Source organism: Hyaena hyaena, unplaced genomic scaffold (assembly GCF_003009895.1).
Source record: "Hyaena hyaena isolate Hyena2069 unplaced genomic scaffold, ASM300989v1 scaffold_2108, whole genome shotgun sequence".
Taxonomy (NCBI): domain Eukaryota; kingdom Metazoa; phylum Chordata; class Mammalia; order Carnivora; family Hyaenidae; genus Hyaena; species Hyaena hyaena.
This window is the reverse complement of record NW_024082745.1, coordinates 74,203-94,522: the sequence shown is the minus strand read 5'-3', so window position 1 is coordinate 94,522 and position 20,320 is coordinate 74,203. Positions and strand designations below refer to the sequence as shown.

General features: G+C 54.0%; 1 protein-coding gene and 3 non-coding genes across 4 annotated transcripts; 2 read left to right on the top strand and 2 right to left on the bottom strand.

The window, feature by feature from the left end:
- The first annotated feature begins 533 nt into the window (after window positions 1-533).
- TRNAQ-CUG lies at window positions 534-605 on the top strand. Its single transcript has one exon. It is a non-coding gene; the product is annotated as a tRNA-Gln (tRNA).
- Window positions 606-3,341: 2,736 nt separating this feature from the next.
- Window positions 3,342-3,423, top strand: TRNAS-GCU. Its single transcript has one exon. It is a non-coding gene; the product is annotated as a tRNA-Ser (tRNA).
- A 1,983-nt stretch (window positions 3,424-5,406) lies between these two features.
- TRNAM-CAU lies at window positions 5,407-5,478 on the bottom strand. Its single transcript has one exon. It is a non-coding gene; the product is annotated as a tRNA-Met (tRNA).
- A 3,914-nt stretch (window positions 5,479-9,392) lies between these two features.
- Window positions 9,393-13,248, bottom strand: POM121L2 (POM121 transmembrane nucleoporin like 2). Its single transcript, XM_039225385.1, has one exon. It carries the CDS (start codon window positions 13,246-13,248, stop codon window positions 10,243-10,245), a length of 3,006 nt encoding a protein of 1,001 aa, XP_039081316.1. The 3' UTR covers window positions 9,393-10,242.
- Window positions 13,249-20,320: the final 7,072 nt, after the last annotated feature.

Below are 20,320 nucleotides of genomic sequence, written 5' to 3'. Positions count from 1 at the left end.
CACAGCTGCCCCAGGGCCGCAGGGACCCTCCTCGGCCCCCCACCCCCCACCCCGGCCCCGGTACCCCGCGCAGGTGCAGGGCCCGCGGAAGTGTCTCCTTCCCACGACCAAGCGGAGCGAAGGACCGCAGGGCTCGGCCTCGGGTGTCTCCCGGGTAAAGCGGCGACCGTGTCCCCATGTCCCAGGGCGGGTGTGAGCCTCACGTGACGTAACAATGCAGACACCTGTCACAAAGCCTGAGCCTCGGTGGCGCCTCGGCCCGCGTCACGACCTCACCTGTGCTCCTATTCAGGGGCTCGGGGCACCCCGTTCCGGACCTGCCTGGGGGAAATGCGGAGGAAAGGGAGGGGGTTCTTGACGTCTAGAAGCCGGTTTTCTCCAGCAAGACTCTGGGGCAGAAGGTGTGCAACAGGTGACCGTCCACGACTTTATCCCGCAGGAGGAAAAGCAATGTGTTTCCCCCCTTCTGTCTACCCGGTTTAAGGACGGAGAAATAGGTCATCTACGCCTTTAGGGAAAGTCGCAGGAAGGTGGGTCCCATGGTGTAATGGTTAGCACTCTGGACTCTGAATCCAGCGATCCGAGTTCAAATCTCGGTGGGACCTTCTCTAGCTCCCAGTTTTTGGACCCTCCCTCCACCTCTCTGCAGCCCATACTCCTTTTCATAGGAGTCCCTGCGCCCAAATGCGTCCAACCTAATTCCTGCCGCATGTACCGAGTCCCTGTCTGCAGTCACCAGTATTGGGAACAAAAAGAATGTCCTCTGCCCTTCAAGGTTGTTTAGCTGAACTGAGGATTTAGTTCACATGAGACAAGTGAAAAGGAGAAAATCAAATTTAATTTCAAACTTCAGGGAACCCAAACAGACATGAGATTCCAAAGACAGGCAAAGTGAGTTGTATATGTTCTTCTGAACTAAGGAGAAAGGGAAGTGATTGACCAGGCGATAAAAAAAAAAAGAATGAATATTTGGTAAACAAGCGTTTGCAGGGCCACTCAGAAACAAGGGGACAAGGAGGGAACTGTGATCAAACCTCCCTGTCTAACGCCCCTAGTTCAGAGTATGACTTCGTTCCATGCTGGTAGCTTTCTTCCTGCCCTAGGTTCTGATAGGCAGTTGGGGGAGGGGAGGGTGTCAAAGTTTCTTCCTGCGTTTTCTTGGCCTTGATTGTTTTCAGCTCAAAATAATCTGCAAGCCAAAGTGACACATTTTGGAGTGGCCTGCCCTTGGCCTCTACGCTAACTAAAGGCGAGCTTAATGCCTGAGGTGCACAGTTGGTTTGGGGGAGGGGGTGCCGGGGGAGGAGAAATCTCTGCAGGAAATGCACAAGGAAACCTCCCAAGCCTTGCTTGCTGGAACTGGAAATTTCTAGAGAAGATCTGCAAACTGAGACGAGAGGAAAGATGGCCTGGGAGAGGAGCAAGAGAAAATCTGGTGATGGTCGTGGGCCTAGAAAAGTCAGGATGGAAACTGACAAAAGCATTTACCCCTAAGCTATGGGTCCGGGTAGTTGAGCTATGCGGAGAGCAAACTGTCCTCAGACAAGACCACGGAAACCGCAGCTCTAGTTCAAAGTCTGGGTCGGGGGATGGGATCCAGTCCACGATAGTCTATACTCGGTAGATGTGATGCTTGCAGTTTGCACAAGCAAGGTTTACGTCCAGAGAAGGGGGGAATGCGCTGATGCAGAGACTTCTTCCCCCCGGACAGCCGTGTTTGCTCCGCGGGGCCACAGCCCTTCCAGATGCGGGTTCCTTGAGGACTTTGCCCCCCAACTGCTCCTCGGCCCTCTCTGCAGTTGGTCTGGCTCTGAGAGCTGGGAGCCCCTTGTGCACCAAGAGCAGTAGGTGACTGATGTATGGCTTCTGTGACCGTCCCCAGTGGCCTCAAGGAGATCTCCAAAGCGGGAAAGAGAAAACCAGTCAAGTGGAGGCATGCAAGCAATGTTTTGGACAATCAGATATGATAGAAGCATATGTATTAAGATGATCTATGGGCTTTTCAAGTATTGATGTGGAAATATATGCATCTTAATTTTTACAACCAAACAGACTATATCTTGAGTGCGAAGGTTTGATCAGAGACCATGCAAGTTTCCCCTCCCTCCCTGCCTGCGATCCCCTGAGAGCTGACCAGCTTCTGAGCAGCTCCTCAGAGCAATTTGAACTATAGAGTCCCTGGCTGTGGTTCTCAGGAGACAATGAATAAAACATTGACTAACCTACTTTGAAGTTGGCTTTTTCCCCCCAGTGTCACTGAAGACGAGGGAAGCTCACATGCTGAGCCGCCTGCAGAGACCAGAGGGTGGGGATGGCGGGTCACAGAGACACACTTTCCTGGAATGTACCTTCCCGACCGCACACCTGCTCCTGACCAATGTGAGCTGTCTCTACTTCCACACCCCCCTGCAAATCATGATGGTCTCTTATGTTTTATGAGACAGACTTCTGCAGCCTGTGACCTGGGCAGGGGGGGGAGGGAGGGGAGTAAAATATCCCCTGCTGACAAGAACAATTAGAAATACTGGTGTCTCCAATATTCTGGAAGTATTGTCTGTAAGCAGGACCCGGGCTGTGTCTCAGTTGCACATTTTATACGGTTTCTTGGAGAAGGAGGTGACAAATTTCTCATCTACCTCAGACTAACATCACACTAAACGAAAGGGAACATGTGTATCATGGAAAGTTAGCGCTTTAATTTTTTTTACTTGTTCAGACTCATAAGAAAATCCTCCTTGACTTTTGTCAAACAAAAGAGAACCATATTTTCTAAAGCTATTTTTACTTGGTTGCAAATCCCTTCTTTGCTAGCACTTTTATTTCCTGCTGTCATTTATTTATTAAATTTAGATAGAGTAAATGTATTAGTCTACTTTAAATAATGCACCTTAAATAATCATAAAAACACCTTTTGTAAGCCCCACGCTTACTCAAAAGCACAAGCTAGTGGTACTATGAAAGGCAAAGGTAATTCAAGTCAGCAGAAAATAGATTTATTGTCACTGGAAATAAGTAAAACTTAGGCTTTAATTTATGCTCCCTGTGACATAGTGGCAGGATAGGGTCTTTGAGCATAAAATACATAAAGCCGGGATAAAATTCTGGACGGCAAGTGTCAGTACTGAGGGAGGAAGACACTTGAGGCAGGAGACCCAGGTGGACTGAGATAGGATTAAGAAGGAAGGTGGAAGGCTACCTGGAGGAGGCGGAAAGAACTGGTTGTAAGAACTCCCTGCAATGCCTGTAATTTGAAAAACAGTGCCACAACTCAGGATCAAAGAACAAAGCTTTGCTAACAGTAAGGCTTTAAATAAAGTATTTTAAAAGCCAGGTACTCATGGGGCGAGGTGGCCGAGTGGTTAAGGCGATGGACTGCTAATCCATTGTGCTCTGCACGCGTGGGTTCGAATCCCACCCTCGTCGGCCATGCCAGCTGCGTGCTGGGGACGTGGATGTGAGCTTTGCACACCTCACCTTGGCGTGCAACTTTCTGGCCTCACATCTTCCACCCACTTCCGACGGTCGGCTTGGCCGCTCTCTCAGGTACCGAGCCTTGCGGAGGGCGGCTTGCTCCCTTTTAGAGCAACACCTGCTGCTGCTGCCACACCCTCCCCAGCGCGGACCCGGGGCGCAGTCCCTTGTCATGCCGACTTCCCCTCCTGAGCGGTGAGAATATGAGTGTGTCTTATGCTGTTCCCTTTTTACTTTTTCAAACGGCCATAAGAGTCTTACATTTTTACTTGGAAATAACTTCAAGCTTAAAGAAAATTGGTAAGAATAAGAATAGTACAAAAACCACCTGTCTGTATGCCTTTTATTGGGATTCACCTATTAACATTTTGTAACATTTCTTCCCTCTCTTTCCCTCCCTGCCTGTCTGATTCAGTCTCCATCTTCACATCGATCTCCATTTCTCTATATAGTTCTCTATTTTTTTTCAGAACCATTTTTTTTTTTTTTTTAATTATTAGGGGCACCTGGGTGGCTCAGTCGGTTGAGCATCTGACTTTGGCTCAGGTCATGATCTCACAGTTTGTGAGAAGGCTCTGTGCTGACAGCTCAGAACCCGGAGCCTGCTTCTGATTCTGTGTCTCCCCCTCTCTGCCCCTCGCCCACTCACCCTCTGTCTCTCTTTCTCTCTCAAAAGTAAATAAACATTAAAAATATATTTTTTAAATTTTTTCTTCTTTCTTGGTTTCAGCTGAGGTCATAATCTCAGGGTTTGTGATGGTGCAGAACCTGCTTGGGATTCTCTCTCTCCCCCTCTCTCTGCTCCTCCCTGCTTGCCCTATCTCTCAAAATAAATACATAAACTTCAAAAAAAAATTTAACAGAGCTTTACTGAACCTGCTGGGTTTTGATTGCTTTTTAATTCAAAATAACCTTCATGCCAAAGTGACTCACCTTGGGGGAGTGTGCCCTTGACCCATCAGATTACCCCTCGGATTTAGCATGCATTAATCATTCTCACCTTATCCCATCTTTACTATGGCGGTTGCAAAATGATGGAACTTCAGCTCCAACACTGTCCCCACATTCTGTGACAAGTCAGGCCCCACACCTTTAAATGTGAAGGATTAAAGCTGCACCTCCCCCTCCCCCCTGCCCTGGCCCTCCTACCCTCCTCACCTTACTTCTATTTCTCCATAGGGTTTTATTTTCATTTTCATTATTTAAGGCCCTCGTTGTTACAGGAATTTGTATTTTCTTGTTATAATGTAGAGACTCACTGAAGACTGCTTCCATTTTGTAAGCAAATTTGTGTAATTTTGTGTTTCCTCATAAACACATGTTTGCAAATACCTTATTAAGACTTCCATTTCCACCCCCTGAATTTGTCCATGTGATCCTGATGCACACACTTTTTTATTTTAATGCATTCCTTCTTTTTTTTTCTCTACCATTTCACATGTAACTTCTTTGTTTCTGTTTTGCCCTTAAAATCCTATACATCGTGTCTTTGTGATTATTACAACATGTATTGCTTTAGCGAAGGATTCATCAAACAGTCCCATTAACTTGACCTAAGTGTGATAAACCGTGCACAGGACCACATAAAGAGGTGAGGAGGAGCAGGAGACTGATGCCCAAGTGAAATGCAATATAGTCATTGGGCAGAAATCAATGAAAATGTTTTTCTTTCAAGCGTAAAGAAAATATAAAACTATAACTGAAGACAAGCATGTATTCTGAAAAATATAGTGATGATCCACTGGAAATTAAAGGTAAATTTGTTGCCTCTTCCCGAGTAAGAAGAGAGAGGTTTGCATCTCTTTTGAAGGAAAATATTTACCCATTTGAGATTAGATGAGGGGTGGAAAAACATTACAAGAGTTGTAGAGAATGAAAAACAGATCTCTACAACTTCACATCTCTCCCTGAAACGTGGGAAGAAAACAGGAATCCTAGCAGAGGATGGTTTCGATCCATCGACCTCTGGGTTATGGGCCCAGCACGCTCCCGCTGCGCCACTCTGCTAGCTGGGAGGCATGTGGTGCTGTTTCCTCACAATGGACATAATCAGGTGTCTTATTCCCTTGTATGGGTAAGTTGTGGTTCATTTATAAAATACAATTCGGGGTGCCTGGGTGGCTCAGTTGGTTAAGCGTCCTACTTCAGCTCAGGTCATGATCTCCCAGTTCATTAGTTCGAGCCCCGTGTTGGGCTTTGTGCTGACAGCTAGCTCAGAGCCTGGAGCCTGTTTCAGATTCTGTATCTCCCTCTGTCTCTGATCCCCCCCTCCCCTGCTCATGCTGTCTCTCAGAAATAAATAAAACATTTTAAAAAATTTTATAAAATAGAATGCTACTCAGGAATAAAAACAATATTTTTTGGTGAATTTTATTGTATATATAACAACACAATTAAATCTCAAAAACTTCATGCTGGGCAAAAAAAAAAAAAAAAAATGCCACCCAAGAGAATGTACTGTATGATTCCACTTACATGAAGTTCAAGAGCAAACAAAACTATGTGGCGATAGGAATGAGAGAGGGACTGGTTTGCAGGACGCAGCACTGACTGACAAGGTGGCACGAGGCAGCTTTCTGGTAAGTAACGGGAGTGTTCTCAGTCTTGGCGTGAATGAATGGTGGTCCCAAGGGGTTTTTTGTTTTGTTTTGTTTTCCCTTTTCCATGACCTTGACGCTGTAGGACAAGCATCGTGGGTGGAGAGGAACCGGCCAGCGGAACCACTGTGGCAACACAGCTCTGGCCACGGTCCCTCTCGATGGCCACGCCCTGTGGGCTTGTCCCTCGAGTCCGGCCGGACCCGCGTGCTGTCCTCTAGCAGATGGAATACGGCAAAGGTGACAGACGGCACGCGGCCACGTGTACACGACGAGGGGGTAAGTTACAGGAGGTGGTATCACCCTGTCACCTGCTCGGCCTGTCGTGCTGCTGCCCCCCTCCCCACACACCCCTGCTTCCTGGCTTCGAGGAAGCGAGGGGCCAGCGGCGGCGGCGGCCTCACGCTGGAGGCCCTGGTGGCCAGCACGGTGGCCGGCCTTCAGTGACAGACAGCAAGGAGCCGAAGTCCTCAGGCCTGTAGCAAAAAGCAGAATCCTCTCAACCACTCGGGTGTGCTCGAAATGCCTCCTTCTCGGGTCAGGCCTCAGAGGAGATCACAGCCCCACAAGTAGCGCCTTCAGCGCCCTGGGTGCCCCCTGGCAGCTGACCCGGCTCAGCCACGTGCAGACTCTTGACCCGAGACAACTACACGTTAATGCGCGTCAGCGTTTGGGCAGCAGCGCAGCGCAGAGCAGCCAGGCCCGGGGGCCCCAGCGGCCGCCCTGCGACTCACGCCACCAGGAGCTTTGCCAGAGAAGCTGAGGCGGCTGCCAGGGAAAGCGCATCACAACACAAACCACAAAATCCTCTGTGTGGATGTGTTTTTAGGCGGCAGCAGGGGCTCCCTTTATCGTGGAGTAACTCGTGGGTCCACTGGGGTCCCCAGACTGAAGCGTCAGAACGACGTCATGAGGAAGGGGAGGCGGCGCGCGGAGCTGGGGCCGGGCCGTGGGAGGTTCCGGGAGAGGCCGTCCAGGCGACCACGGCCCGGCAGTGGGGCGCGGTCCCCAGCAGAGCGTGTGTGACCAAGGGCCTTCGCCTCAGCACCGCGCCCTCCCCCCGCCCAGGGCTGCATGAACCCGAGACACCCGCTCTTGGGCTCCCGCGTCTGTGTGGTTTCTTCTGCGGCCTTGGCTTGGGTTTGGGGCTCCGTGGAGACCATCTCTGTCAGGGTCATTCATTTCTCCTTCTGGCACGAGTCAGGAAAGTGGTCTTCATGTCCCTCAGGGGATCATTAGGTCAGTCCCCGCCCCGGACGCCCACCGGCCGCGTGCGCCCGCGCCCTTCCTACCGCAGCCCTCCTCGCGGCCCGCGGTCCGACTAATCCTGAAAGTGTGTCCGGCCATCGCTTTGCCCCAAAGCCCCCCCCCCCCCCCCGCGCCTTATTCTGGAGCCTGAGGCCGGTTTTCCTCCCGGCCTGAGCCTCTTCCCTCACAGCCCAGCATGGCGACGACGCACCGAGTTCCCGTCTTGGCTGAGACGTCACAGCACCCCACGAAGGCCCGGCTGAACCCCCCACGCTGTGCCCCGCGCCACCACAGCTGCCAGCGCTCCGCCTAGAAGCCGCTTTCCCTCGTGTTTATGACCTATTGTTTCTCACCAGCCAGGATCAAAGCTTCACAAGAATTGGAATTTTCTCTGTCACTCGTACATCCCAGTATGAGAAGAGGGTCTAGTAAGCGATGTCAGATGGCCGTGTTTCCTGAGTGAACGATCGATTGAACAGCCTGTCGGACCTTTCCTTCGTAGGCCATAGTCATTTCACAACCTATGCAAAATTCCACGTATTCCACCCAAACTGTGTTCCCCACTCTCCCAAGCCCGGCGGCTGAGTGTCCGTCTTCACCCGCCCTTTCCCTCATTCTTACTCTGTCCTCTGCCCACGCCCATGCGATCTGTCACCAAGCCACCTGGTTAGCCGTCACTGTCAGCTACCGAGTTCGAACTCACATCTTTAACATTTGCAGGTGTCTTCGCAGTCTCCCGTGTCTCCAAACCTCCAGTCTGTCCCCATTTGATTCCTATCTCACGTGACAGCTACAGCTGTCATGCCCAAAGTTGTCTCTTTCCTGCTTAAAATCTTTGCCCTGTTCTCCGTCGTGTTTGGAACCCTGTCCACACTGCACATGGTGTGGACGTGCACCCGTCTGCCTGCTTCGCCCCAGCCGTGCCTGGAAGCCTCCCAGGGTCCCCTCGCAGGTGACCCCAATACACCCGCTGCCTCCCGAACCACCTGCGCACGTGCTGTGGCTTCGGCCTGCAGCGCCCTTTCCGCTTGGTGCTCAGAACGCACTAGGACAGAATTCGAGTTCTGAGTCCCGCATGAGACACCCTCTGCTCTGCTTCCATTCCCCTGGCGTCTGGCGTGTGTATTGGACCCACCGACTTACTTAGCAGTCTCCCCACTCAATTAATTTTCCCAAACAGGAGTCGTCTCGTCCTTCACCTCTGAATGTCTGCTGCAAGGCGCGAGGCATGTCGTCGTCCTGGGAAAATGTGAAATTTTCATGTTAAAGGGCAGCAGACAAAATCCTATACTTTCCTCTTGCCCTCCCTACGTATGGTGGCAATCTTGGGGCAGGGGATGCCTTAAAAAGTTCAACTGTGGTGCAGTCCCAGCTCTGACGATCTGCTGAGAGAGAGCGGTGAGCACGGACTTTGGCGCCACGATGCTCTGAATCCCAAATCTAGCCTTTACTAACTGGGTGGGCTTGGCAACATCTCTTTCGCTATGAGTTTAACAGTAATTCCTGTATCGTAAACTTATTTGAAAGTTTTATTTTTATTTTATCAAGTGATTGAAGATTATTTTTCCAACTGGGCCTCTTCCAAGGTATCCATAAAACAGGAGACATGTAGTGTGGGAGTCATTCTTGCCTTGTTTTGTTTTTTTCACCAGGTTCTCACTCACTGACCTCCCATTGGCTACAGAACAGAGGTCTGGCTAGTGTCTGCCGCTCTTCCCTTTTTCCTTTCGTTCTCAGGTGCACAAGTCCCCCCACCCCCCGCCTGCCCCTCCCGGAGAGATGCGAGCGTGGAGCGGTGGCCTTACGAGGTAGAAAGTAAAAGAAAAAAAAAGTGTAAACTTTGGTTCCCTAATTTGGGCATTTCTGGCTCGCACTGCAAGGCTCATGACCTATAACGTAGAGAGAGAAGAATCCCTTCCCAGGCCCCGTTACTCCCTGAGAAGTCAGTCCTTAACGTCAAAACACTGGCGAATTCAGGAATGACGCGTGCGGCCGGTAAGTGGTGCGCCCGCCCCCCAGCGTGGGCCACGGGCCAGAACCCTTCCCACACGGGCCGCACGGCTCCGCTCCCACGGGCCATTCCGCGTCCAGGCTCAGCCTGAAGTGTGACCTGCACGGTAGTGCCGGGCGAGGTGACGAGAGCACGTCCCTGCACAGATCCGAGCCTCGTGGGACACTGGCCAAGGGCCTTCCTCTCCTGGAAGGAGGAGTGACCGCGGAGATCGGACGGACGGACGGACGGACTGAGTCTTGACTTCCCAAGCTCTCAGGGTCCAAATGGGCAGAGAAAAGGATGGGCTAGGGCCCGATCTCTCCCGGAAGAGACTGAAGGGGCTTGGTGGCAGGAAGGGACCCAGCGAGAGTAGCCTATCTCGGCGCCCTTGAGGGTTGATCAGTCAAGGAAAATTAGGTCAGATTTCACCAAATTTGATTTAAGGCCAAATGATCTCAAAAGCTCCTCCGGGAACTCACTGAAGAACAAAGCAGTGAGAAGTCAGCGCAGAAATTCCTAGGGCGCAAGAGAAAGGGAACCATTTCTTAGGCCAAGTAAAAGGCTGTGGCTTAGAGAGAATCTGTTCCCCCCCCTCAGGATGCCAGAGCGTGTGGGCTGTGCTCGCCACCTTCCCAGCAGGTCTTTTCCCAAGGAGAAAGCAAGCGGCGGTGTCCTGACTGTGCTCACACCTCACGGAGAGGAGTGGGCAAGAAGGCGAGTTGCTTCAACTCCAGAGGTTTGGTTCTACCCAGTTTCATTCCGCTGTTACCATTAGGTACCTTGGTCCTCCGCTTTCTAGACGATGGATTAGGACCCACGAGGTGAATATGCGAAGCTCTACCTTAAATCTGGGCTATGTTTGTGTTAGAGAATTGGAAGGCACTGAGGCTCTTCACGATACTGAGGCCCAGACCGGGCGAGAGGGGACACGGGTTATTTCTTGTGGGCATGATGCCTTCGGGAATGGCCTTGTTCCCGAGTCCTGGGGGTTTTTGATTTTGCTCCAATGGAAAAGGAAGAGGCCGATGGTCTGAAAAGCCCTCTCCCAACAGAACCCTGCGCAGGCAGAGAGGGCATCCCAGGGCCAAGGCCGCTGCTTCTCTTAACTGGCCTGGGGACACGGGTGCTCTGAGCAAAGCCCTGGGCCCTGGCGTGGCCCCCAGACATGGTCTTCCTTGAGGAGCTGTTGGTCGTGCCCAAGACGAAAGGCAGGCTCGGGCCCGCCACGCCCTGCGCATTCCGGCTCCAGCCTTTTCCAAAGGGCGAGACGGTGCCCGTGGTCCCACTTGGCAGCTGTCTGGTGCCGAATGCCCCAGAGCTGGAGTGCATGTCCGGGGCCGTCGCACTGACCCCGGGCTCCCCACAATCCATAGGGGTCACTAACCCCCCAAAGGCAAAAGGCCGCGGGGCTGTGCTGCCGAACACTGAGCCACGAGCCCCGCTCGCGTGGGCCTGGGTGGCGGCTCCAAAGCCAGTGGCGCCAGCTTGGCCCATGGGAACCCCTGCTGGGACGCTGCCAAAGTTTGGCAAGATGCCAGGGGGGCCAGAGGGGACGTGGCAGGCGGAGGCGGAGGGTGCCAGGCCCCCAGAGGTGGACTGCGCGGGCTTGCTGAAGGCTGGCCCGGCTGGGGTGGGGGCTGGGATCGGGGATGCCAGTGCTGACTTCCCCAAACTGAAAGACCTACTGAACCTTGGGCCAAGGGGCGGTTGGGGGGCGCCCTGCTTCTGCCCATCTGTAGGCCCAGGTGCCAGCTGGAGAGGGGCTCCTGGGGAGGGGGGGAAAGGTGGCCTTGAGCCTGACCCAGAGGGTGCTGGGGGTGTCGAGCTCACGCCGCAGATGCAGGATGTTAACGCAGGCTGGCTCCTGGCTGCCGAGGCCGAGGCTGGCAGAGGGCTGCCCGTGCCGCCCACACTGGCAGTGCTTTTACTAGGTGATATCTGGACAGCGCTGGAGAGAAGCTGGCTGAAGATGGTGACTGTGTGGACGGTCGGGAGGGCAGCACGCGGGTGGGCAGGGAAGGTGGAGCTTGCGGCCTGGGAGAGACCGGCCCTGCAGGTACAGGAGGCCCGGAGAAGCAGCGTGTGGCAGGAAGCAGGGGTGGGGTAAGGGTGGCCCACGGTGCCGCTGACGCTCACGGCACCGAAATCCACAGGTGGCACCAAAGAAGAGTCCGAAGTGGAGGCGGGGGTGGTGGACATGACCACGGCCGTAGCCTTGACCAGGCTGTGGAGGAGATGGGGGGCAGCAGGGGTAGCTGGGGCATGGGTCTGCTCAGAGGAGAAAGGAGCTACCCTGGGCTCGGTGTTCAGGGCTCCTCGGCTGCCAAAGATAGGCTTGAAGGTGGGAGTCAAGAGCCCGGGGGGTGAGCAAGCTGAAACTGTGGCTGAAATTCTGGACTGTAAGGAGTCTCCAATCTCAGCCCTGGGTGGGAGCTCCAAAATGGGGTGTGGCGTGGGGTCAGCAGGAGCGGCCCCAGGAGGCGCAGATACAGGGAGGAGGGGAGCCCCGCCGCTCATTCCAGAGGACACGCTTTGCACGGTGAGTGGTGCAGGGGTGACCGCAGGAGGCTCACGAGGCGTGGGGGTCCCGCCAGCCTGAGCTGCGGAGGGCGGCCTCGTGGTGTCAGTGGCCGGTGCTGGGGCGGGAGCAGCGGCTGTGGACCTGGGATCAGAGGTGCCGGGGCGGGGCTCTGACCCGGAGACGCCGCGGGAGCGCGCGCCCAGTTCCGTCGGGAGGGAGCGCGCTGCGGGGACCGCCCGGCCCGCGGCCGGCGGCGAGGCCGGCGGAGGCTCCCGCGTTTCCGCCAAGCTTCCCAACTGCGGGTCCGTGTCCGGGGATCGAGCTGCGCCCGCAGACGGCTGGCCGGGAGACGCCGAAGGCTGGATGGCGGACCACGGCGCGGGGACACGGCGCGCGGGGACCGCGGGCGCATGCTCTCCGGCTTCGTTGCTCCGCCCGAGCCCGACTTTCTGCCGCGAGGCCGGGTCGTCTCCAGGGTCTGCAGCGCCGAGCGGGGGAGGCGGACTCGGGGACAGCGGGGTCTCCTGACCCTGGGACTTGGCTGGTGGCGGGGGCCCTGGAGACCGAGACTGGTGACCCTTTCCTTTCTTTCTCACTGGCCATTCTGGGGTGTGCAGGGACGCCCCCGGAGCCCTTCTCTTCCAGGCCTCGCAGAGCTCGCTGGACGAGCTGTACGAACTGCTGATGGCGTTCCTCCCGGAGCGCGGGGGGCCCCACCAGGGCGCGCGGGCCGCGGGGCTCCCGCTGAGGTCCGAGCCCCGGGGGTCCCGGCTCCTCTTCACTGGCCCGGGCCGGGGCACGAAAGACGTGAGGACCCCGTTTCCCGCCAGGGGCCGAAACGCGGACGGCCAGGGGTCGGGACTCCGTGTCGCGCCCTGCAAGCCCCCGGGACACGGAAGCTCTTCCCACCTCGCTGTCCCTTTCGTGCGCCCCCGCAGCGCCCGCAGCACCGTCTCCTTTGCACAGGGGTCCAGGGGCTTCTCGGAGGGCGAAGGCCCCGCGGAGTGGATCGCGTGTACGGGCCGAGCGGAGGGAGGCCCCCTGGGCTCGGGGGCCGCGATCCTGACGGTCACCGGGCTCCACGGCGCCCGCGGGTGCCGGAGGGACCAGACGCTGCGCGTGAAGTAGCTCTCCCACCAGTCTGACGGCAGCGGCCCCACGATGGCGTTGAGCGGCCTCTTCATGGGGAAGCGCCTCCAGGCCTCGCTGACGCCGCCCGCCGCGGGGCCGCCGGGACCCCAGCAGGGCGGCCTGCGGGCCGGCCGGTGGCGCGGCGCGGGGTGGGCGCGGTGGACCAGCTGGACCCGCTGCACTTGCCGCAGGGGCGGTGCCGGCCGGGGGAGCGGCGGCCGCTCGGGGGCGCGCGCCCGGGCCGGGGACGCGGGCGGGGACCCCGGCCTGCCCAGGTAGCTGCCCATGCGGAGCGACGCGGCGGGCCGGCCGCCGGGCAGCTTTCGGTTCCCGAGGCTGCCGACGGACTCCGGCCAGAGTCCGCGCGCGCGGTTTGCGTCGACGGTTGAGACCCCGGCGCGAGGAAAGCTCGAAGCTCTTAGGGCGCCCCACCCCCGCAGACCCCGCTACCGGAGGGAAGGAAGGAGGAGACCCCCGGCCGCGCGCCCCGCCGGGGACCGTGCGGCCCCAGCGCCCCGAGCCGCGCGCAGCCGGAGTCCGTGGGGTGATGCGCTGCCAGCCTCCTAGACTCCATCCCGGACCAGATGCCGGAGGCGCCTTTTCACAAAGGGACCAGAGTCAGCCCCAGGCTCCCCGACCCCGCGTTCCACCGAGCCGAGCCGCAGATAACTCGGGAAGTTCCCGGAGACGGAGGGGCGGGTGGGGAGCACCCCCCAGCAGGAGGTCAGCCTAGGAGGGATGGAGCCAGGGTAGCGGACAACGGATCTGGATAAGGAACTTCCCATGGAAGATACACAGACGGCCAATAAACATATGAAGACGTCACTTAGGGGATCACAAATGCACACGTATTAGTCTGGCTAAGATCCAGGACACTGGCAACACCAGAAGTCGAGACGTGGATCAACAGGAAATGAAACACGGTCCAGCCACTCTGGAAGACGCTTTGGAAGTTTCTCACAAAGCAAACATAGTCTTCCCATGCCCTCTAGCAATCACACTTCTAGGTATTCACCTAAATGAGCTGAAAAGTTTCGTCCATGCAAAAACCTGCACGTGAATGTTTATAGAAGCTTTGTTTATAATTGCCAGCAATTGGATGCAACCAAGGAGTAGTTGGATAGAGGAGTAAACGGCGGCACGTTCATACAGGGGAACAGTATTCAGCACTAGATGGAAATGAGCTATCGAGTCAGGACGAGACATGGGGGACCTAAGTCTGTATTGCTACACAAACAAAACCAGTCTGAGAAGGCTACATGCTGTACGATTCCAACCGTGTTACATTCTGGAGAACAGAAACCTATACAGAGTAAAAACGTCAGTGGTTTCAGGACGCGGGACACTCGGTGGGGCACGGGGATTTAATTCTGTATGAGTCTATAAGGTTCGATAAAGGACATTATGTATTTGGCAAAACCCATAGACATAGGACAAAAGAGTGAACCCTAATGTAATCTTAAGTACTTTAGTTAATAATAATGTGTTAGTATTGGTTTGTCAGTGGTAACCAATGTACCACCAATGCCAGATGTGGATGAGAGGGGAAGCCAGGAACGGAGGCAGGGGAAGAGAGAGTACAGGGAAAGTTTCTGCACTTTCTCTTCCCTTTGTCTGCAAACCTATAACTCTTCTTAAAAAAAAAAATAAAGTCTACTAATTTTAAAAATTAAAATAGGGGCACCTGGTCGGGGGAGATCTCAGTCGCTTAAGCTTCCAACTCTTGATTTCAGCTCAGGTAGTGATCTCATGGTTAGTGAGTTTGAGCCCTGAGGCAGGCTCTTCGCTGGCTGACAGTGTGGAGCCTGCTTCGGTCTCTCTCTCTCTCTCTCTCTCTCTCTCTCTCTCTCTCTCCTCTCTCTTTTGTTGCCCATCACCTGCTTGCGCTCTCTGCCAAATAAAGAAATATTTTTTAAAAAAATTAAAATAAATTTTTCAATGTCTTGGAGCTTGGATCCAAGCCTCAATCCTCTTAAAACTCCCTTATCATTTACTTACCATAATAGGTAAATCACAGGTGCACAGTTATTTTGTTATTTAAGCAAGTGATGCAGACATTCAGTACGTTGTCAGATACGCAGAAATTAAGGTACTTGTTGACAGTTTTAGTCTGAAAAATTGACAAACCATTTAGGCAGCTTAATTTGCCTGTCTGCCCTTGCGTGTGCTCTAGCCTTCCCCGGGATCTAGGGCCAGGGCCTCGGGGTGAACTGAAATTGCTTCTGAGGAAACTGCCAGCAAATATGTTTAAAAGAACCAACCAGCAGTTGCTGCTACTACATCCACTACAAATGAATGAGTGGCCTGAGTGGGGGGTGGGGGGTGGGTGAAGAAGTTGGATGGAATTCACTGAGTGGCAATTGAGTGGCCTGGGGAGCAGGGTGAAAAAGTTGCGTGGAGCCCACCTAGTGGCTGCAAATTTTCCGAAGGCCCAGGATCAACGTCAAGGTGGTGCTGGGTGGACCTGTAGAGAGAGATGGGAGGGGTCCTGCTAGCAAGATGGGATGGTCGGTCAGGGCCCCTTCCAGAATGAGGGTGGTAGAGACCAAGGCAGACCTGGGGAGAGGAGGTGCAGGGGGCAGGGATGGGGGTGGGAGGTGAGAAGGGGAGGCCCTGCCTGGGCAGAAATAACCACGAGGCAGAGTGCAGCTGGGCCTCAGGTTCTGATGCTGTTATTTATATTAAAAAAAAAAAAACAACCTTTTATATGTGTGGTTTTTTTTTTAAATTTTAATGTTTATTTATTTTTGAGACAGAGAGAGAGACAGAGCATCAGCAAGGGAGGGGCAGAGAGAGAGGGAGACACAGACTCTGAAGCAGGCTCCAGGTTCAAACCCACAGCTTAACCAACTGAGCCACCCGGGCGCCCCTTTTCATACGGTTTCTGGCTTGGGGGCAGTGCCCATTTGTGGACTCAGGCCACGAGAAAGCGGGAGCTTCAGTTCCTGTCTCCTGGGCCGGTACTGCAGGGAAGCCAGGGTATTGGACCCAAAAGGAAGCCTGGTAGCAGCTGGCAGCAGCCTAGGGGACGCGGGCGACAGGTGTGGGAGACGGGCCAGGGAGGACAGGCTGGAGGAAGGGGCCCAGGTCCTTCGGGACAGCTTGGGGGCCTGCGGCGCTGTGATCTCTGAAGGTCTAGGATGGGCTGGTTTGGGGGATGCGGAAAACACCCCCAGGGGCTGGAAGAGGCCTTCGCTCCTGGCACCTACTGCGGTAGGGAGTGCGCGCCGCTGGGCCGGTGGGAACCGGCGGGACCCTGCTGTCCCTGTTCGGGCTCCAGGCTTCCACCCCCTCGGGTCCCACCCGCGCGGCCGAAGAAGGCGTCTAGGATGGTTTGCTGCCCCGGTTCCGCTTAACGAGCAGACGACGGAGGACGTGCTAACACCACTTAGGTAACGTTCAGAAGCGTGCAGACAACGTGTCTGGCCCCACGTGCATTTGTGCCGCATCTATAAACAACCGCAAAAGAATGATAAACATACAAGTACAATGACTCCGGGTAGAAAGAAACGATAGAATCGAGGAGGAGCGATTTGAGGCTTTACCGCTCCTGGCGGGCACTGATTTCTCAAGCTATATTGTGCACGCCCGTGTATTCGTTTTACTTCTATATATTGCATTTTGGGTTTTTCTAAAGTTTAGTTTTTTAAAACATTGATATCCAAGTTAGTTAACATATAGTATAATAATGATTTCAGAATTAAAATTTAATGATTCACCACTTACATGTAACACCTAGTGCTCATCCCAGCAAGTGCCCTCCTCAATGCCCATCCCCCATCTACCCATCCCCCACCTCCCAGCAGCCCTCAGTTCGTTCTCTGTATTTAAGACTCTCTTCTCGGGGCGCCTGGGTGGCTTAGTCGGTTAAGCGTCCGACTTTCGCTTAGGTCATGATCTCGCGGTTTGTGGGTTCGAGCCCCGCGTCGGGCTCTGTGCTGACTGCCAGCTCGGAGCCTGGAGCCTGTTTCAGTCTGTGACTCCCTCTCTCTCTGACCCTCCCCTGCTCACGCTGTCTCTCTCTCTCCTAGAAATAAATAAAACATTAAAAAATAAAAAAAAGACTCTCTTCTGATTTGCCTCCCTCTATTTTTATCTTCTTTTTCCTTCCCTTCCCACATGTTCATCTGTTGCGTTTCTCAAATTCCACATGTGAGTGAAATCATATTTGTCTTTCCCTGACTGACTTATTTCTATATATTGCATTTTTGAATGGGTGTGCAGTTACATGCATTCAACTTTTCACACTGAAATATGGTGTATCTGATTCAATCTTATGTGGCTGAAAGCAATTAAGGTACAGTAAAAATTTTTTAATCTTAAATCATCTTGTATACGTCCACTAACATAGGGACTAGGGATCCATTAAAATTTGGGGGTGAGCTCGTTGAACAAAACACAGCAGTTCAGATTACTTTTTTTTTTAATGTTTTATTTATTTCTAGGGGAGAGAGAGAGAGAGACAGCGTGAGCAGGGGCGGGTCAGAGAGAGAGGGAGTCACAGACTGAAACAGGCTCCAGGCTCTGAGCTAGCAGTCAGCGCAGAGCCCGACGCGGGGCTCGAACCCACGAACCGCGAGATCATGACCTAAGCGAAAGTCGGACGCTTAACCGACTGAGCCACCCAGGCGCCCCTCAGATTACTTTTTAAGAAAACCTCAGAAACCTTAATCCACTCTGCACGCTTTGCTATCATGCAGTACACGAAGGCGGAAAACTCTCGAAAGCGACACTGAAGCCCACGTGGCAGCCGCGTGGGCCGTCCGCTGGGTAAAGTTCAGGACTGACGACTCTCCCCCTCCGCCCCCACCCCCGCTAAGTCCCGTCGTCCCGCAGCCCCGGGGACACGGTAGAAAGCTCCGTGCACCGTTGGTGTTGAAAGCAGCACGTGTGCCCAGGTGTCGGCTTCGCTATTTTAATGAATGATTCTTTGCAAAGTGCCGGGAGGACGCGGCGTCGGGGAGAGCGATCGAGCAGCGCACGCTCGGCAGGGGGCGCTCGCCCGGTGACAGGCGCCGGGGGCGGGGGTGGGCGCGGCCTCCGCAGCGCACGCTCGACAGGGGGCGCTCGCCCGGTGACAGGGGCCGAGGGGCGCGGCCTCCGCCACAGGTGGCGCTGCAGTCCCGGCCTCCCCTGCGCGGCGTGAGGGAGCACCTGCCTGCGGTCGCGGCCTCCAGAAGCCTCCTTTGGTGAGGATTCCGCGAAGCCCCCTGCTCGGAGACTTTGGGGGGTCTGGCTTGGCGCCCCGCTCGCCGGCACCAAGGGCTTGCTTTCCCGCGTCCTGCTCCCCTCCCCCCCCACCCCCCACCCCCCACCCCCCGGCAGCGGGCCCCGCGCTTCCCGGGGGGCGTGCGAGCTTGGGCGCCGCGCCGCCGTGGTCCCGAAGGCCTTTCCAGAACCAGCGGGCCGCACCCCGCAGGTGTGTCTCCTGCGATTTCCGTTTTACCTTTTACTCACTCTGGTTACCAAACCCCGACTCTGAGGTCTTGTTTTCTCTTTACTTGCCCCCCCCCCCCTTATTTCTCTTTTCTTTTCCGGCCCCTTCTTTCCCCAAGCAGGACGCATCCAGGAGGCCTGGGATCCGCGCAGCCCTGCAGCCCCGGGCGGGGCCCTCGGTGTCTCGCGTCGTCTCTGTAAGTCTCCGAGGGCTGTGTGAGCGCGAACCGCACTGAGTACTGCGAAGCGTGAGGACGCGGCCTCGTACGCAGCGAGTGCTGCAGGCGGTGAGTGAACACGAGTCGTCGTCTCTTACTTTACAGCCCGCTTCCTGCGTTCAAGCCTACTTCGGCGTCTTTTTCCACCTTCACATTATTTCCTTTTAAAATTCCTCGCACTTTTTAAATATATTTTGGCATTAATGACCTTGCTTCAGCTTTAGTTAATTCCGTTCATTACGACCCCCACTGCTTGCTTCTGCGTCCACTCTTCCTTCTCGGTACTTCATACATTCAGTGGCTTTCTTAGAAGATCCAGTTCCCAGGGCGCCTCAGTTGGTTAAGTGTCTGACTCTTGATCTCAGCTCAGGTTTTGATCTCACTGTGTGAATTTGGGCTCCGAGCTGCGCTGGGTGCACAGAGACTGCTTACAATAAAAACAAAAGACAAAATCTCTGATTCTCAATCCCCTTTTCCGGGTAGCTTCTTGTCTGTTATAACTTCTCTCGTTTTTCTGCTTTCTATTCATTCATCTCTATTACAGTCTCATTTATTTCTCATGTAAGATGCTTTGCACATGTTCCAGATATTTTATGTATTTTCTTTATGCTTTTTGCAACCACTTATGTACAAAGCTCTTCTTTTTCCTGGAACTAAATCTCTAACATCCTGCAAGTGCTTTTGATTTTCTCTGATTTCACCACTGGATGTGTGCAGCTTTTATTCCTGTTCTGCCTGACAGCCTTTCGAAGTTTCTTTCCATATAGCTTTTCAGATTCTGGCATCCATCCCCCTTTCTTCTGATATGGCCTCTGGGAGCGTCCTTACTCTCGTTACTATAGCAACCATCTCTCTTACACTTTGCTGTCACTGATTTACACATTTCATTTTTAAAAATTTTTTTTAATGTTTTATTTATTTCTAGGAGAGAGAGAGAGACACAGCGTGAGCAGGGGAGGGTCAGAGAGAGGGAGTCACAGACTGAAACAGGCTCCAGGCTCTGAGCTGGCAGTCAGCACAGAGCCCGACGCGGGGCTCGAACCCACGAACCGTGAGATCATGACCTCTAAGCGAAAATTGGACGCCTAACCGACTAAGCCACCCAGGCGCCCCTCCAGTTTTGTTTTAATGATGCCTTTAGTTATTCTTTTAACTTTTAATATCTGTACATATATATTTGTCAGGAAACCCAGCATTCTTTTTTTATCCTTTATCTTTACTCCCTGCGTCTTTGCTTAATTTTTCCTTTTTTTTGAGACTTCTCTGTAATGTTTTAGTCCGTCTGAATGCAAATCTGCTGCTGTCTTACACACCTCTGTTTTCATATTGTTTTGTTAACTTTACTTTCTTCATTCTAAGCTTGTCTTTGTAGGATCAGTCAGGGTTCACCAGAGAAACAGAACAAAAGAGATGTGGAGAGGGAGAGACAGAGAGAGACGTTAGGGAATTGGTCTCCCAGCTGTGGGGACTGGCAGGGAAGCCACTGGGCTGGAGACGCGGGGAGAAGCTATTAAGTTCCAGCCCAAAGGCGTCTGGGGCAGAATCTGTTACTGATTGGATGGCACCCACCGCATTATTTAGGGTATTCTGATTTGCTCCAAATCTACTGAGTTAAATATTAATCTCATCTAAAAAATGCCTTCCAGTAATATCCAGACCGGTGTTAGACCAAATACCTGGATACAGATAGCTTAGACAAGTCAAC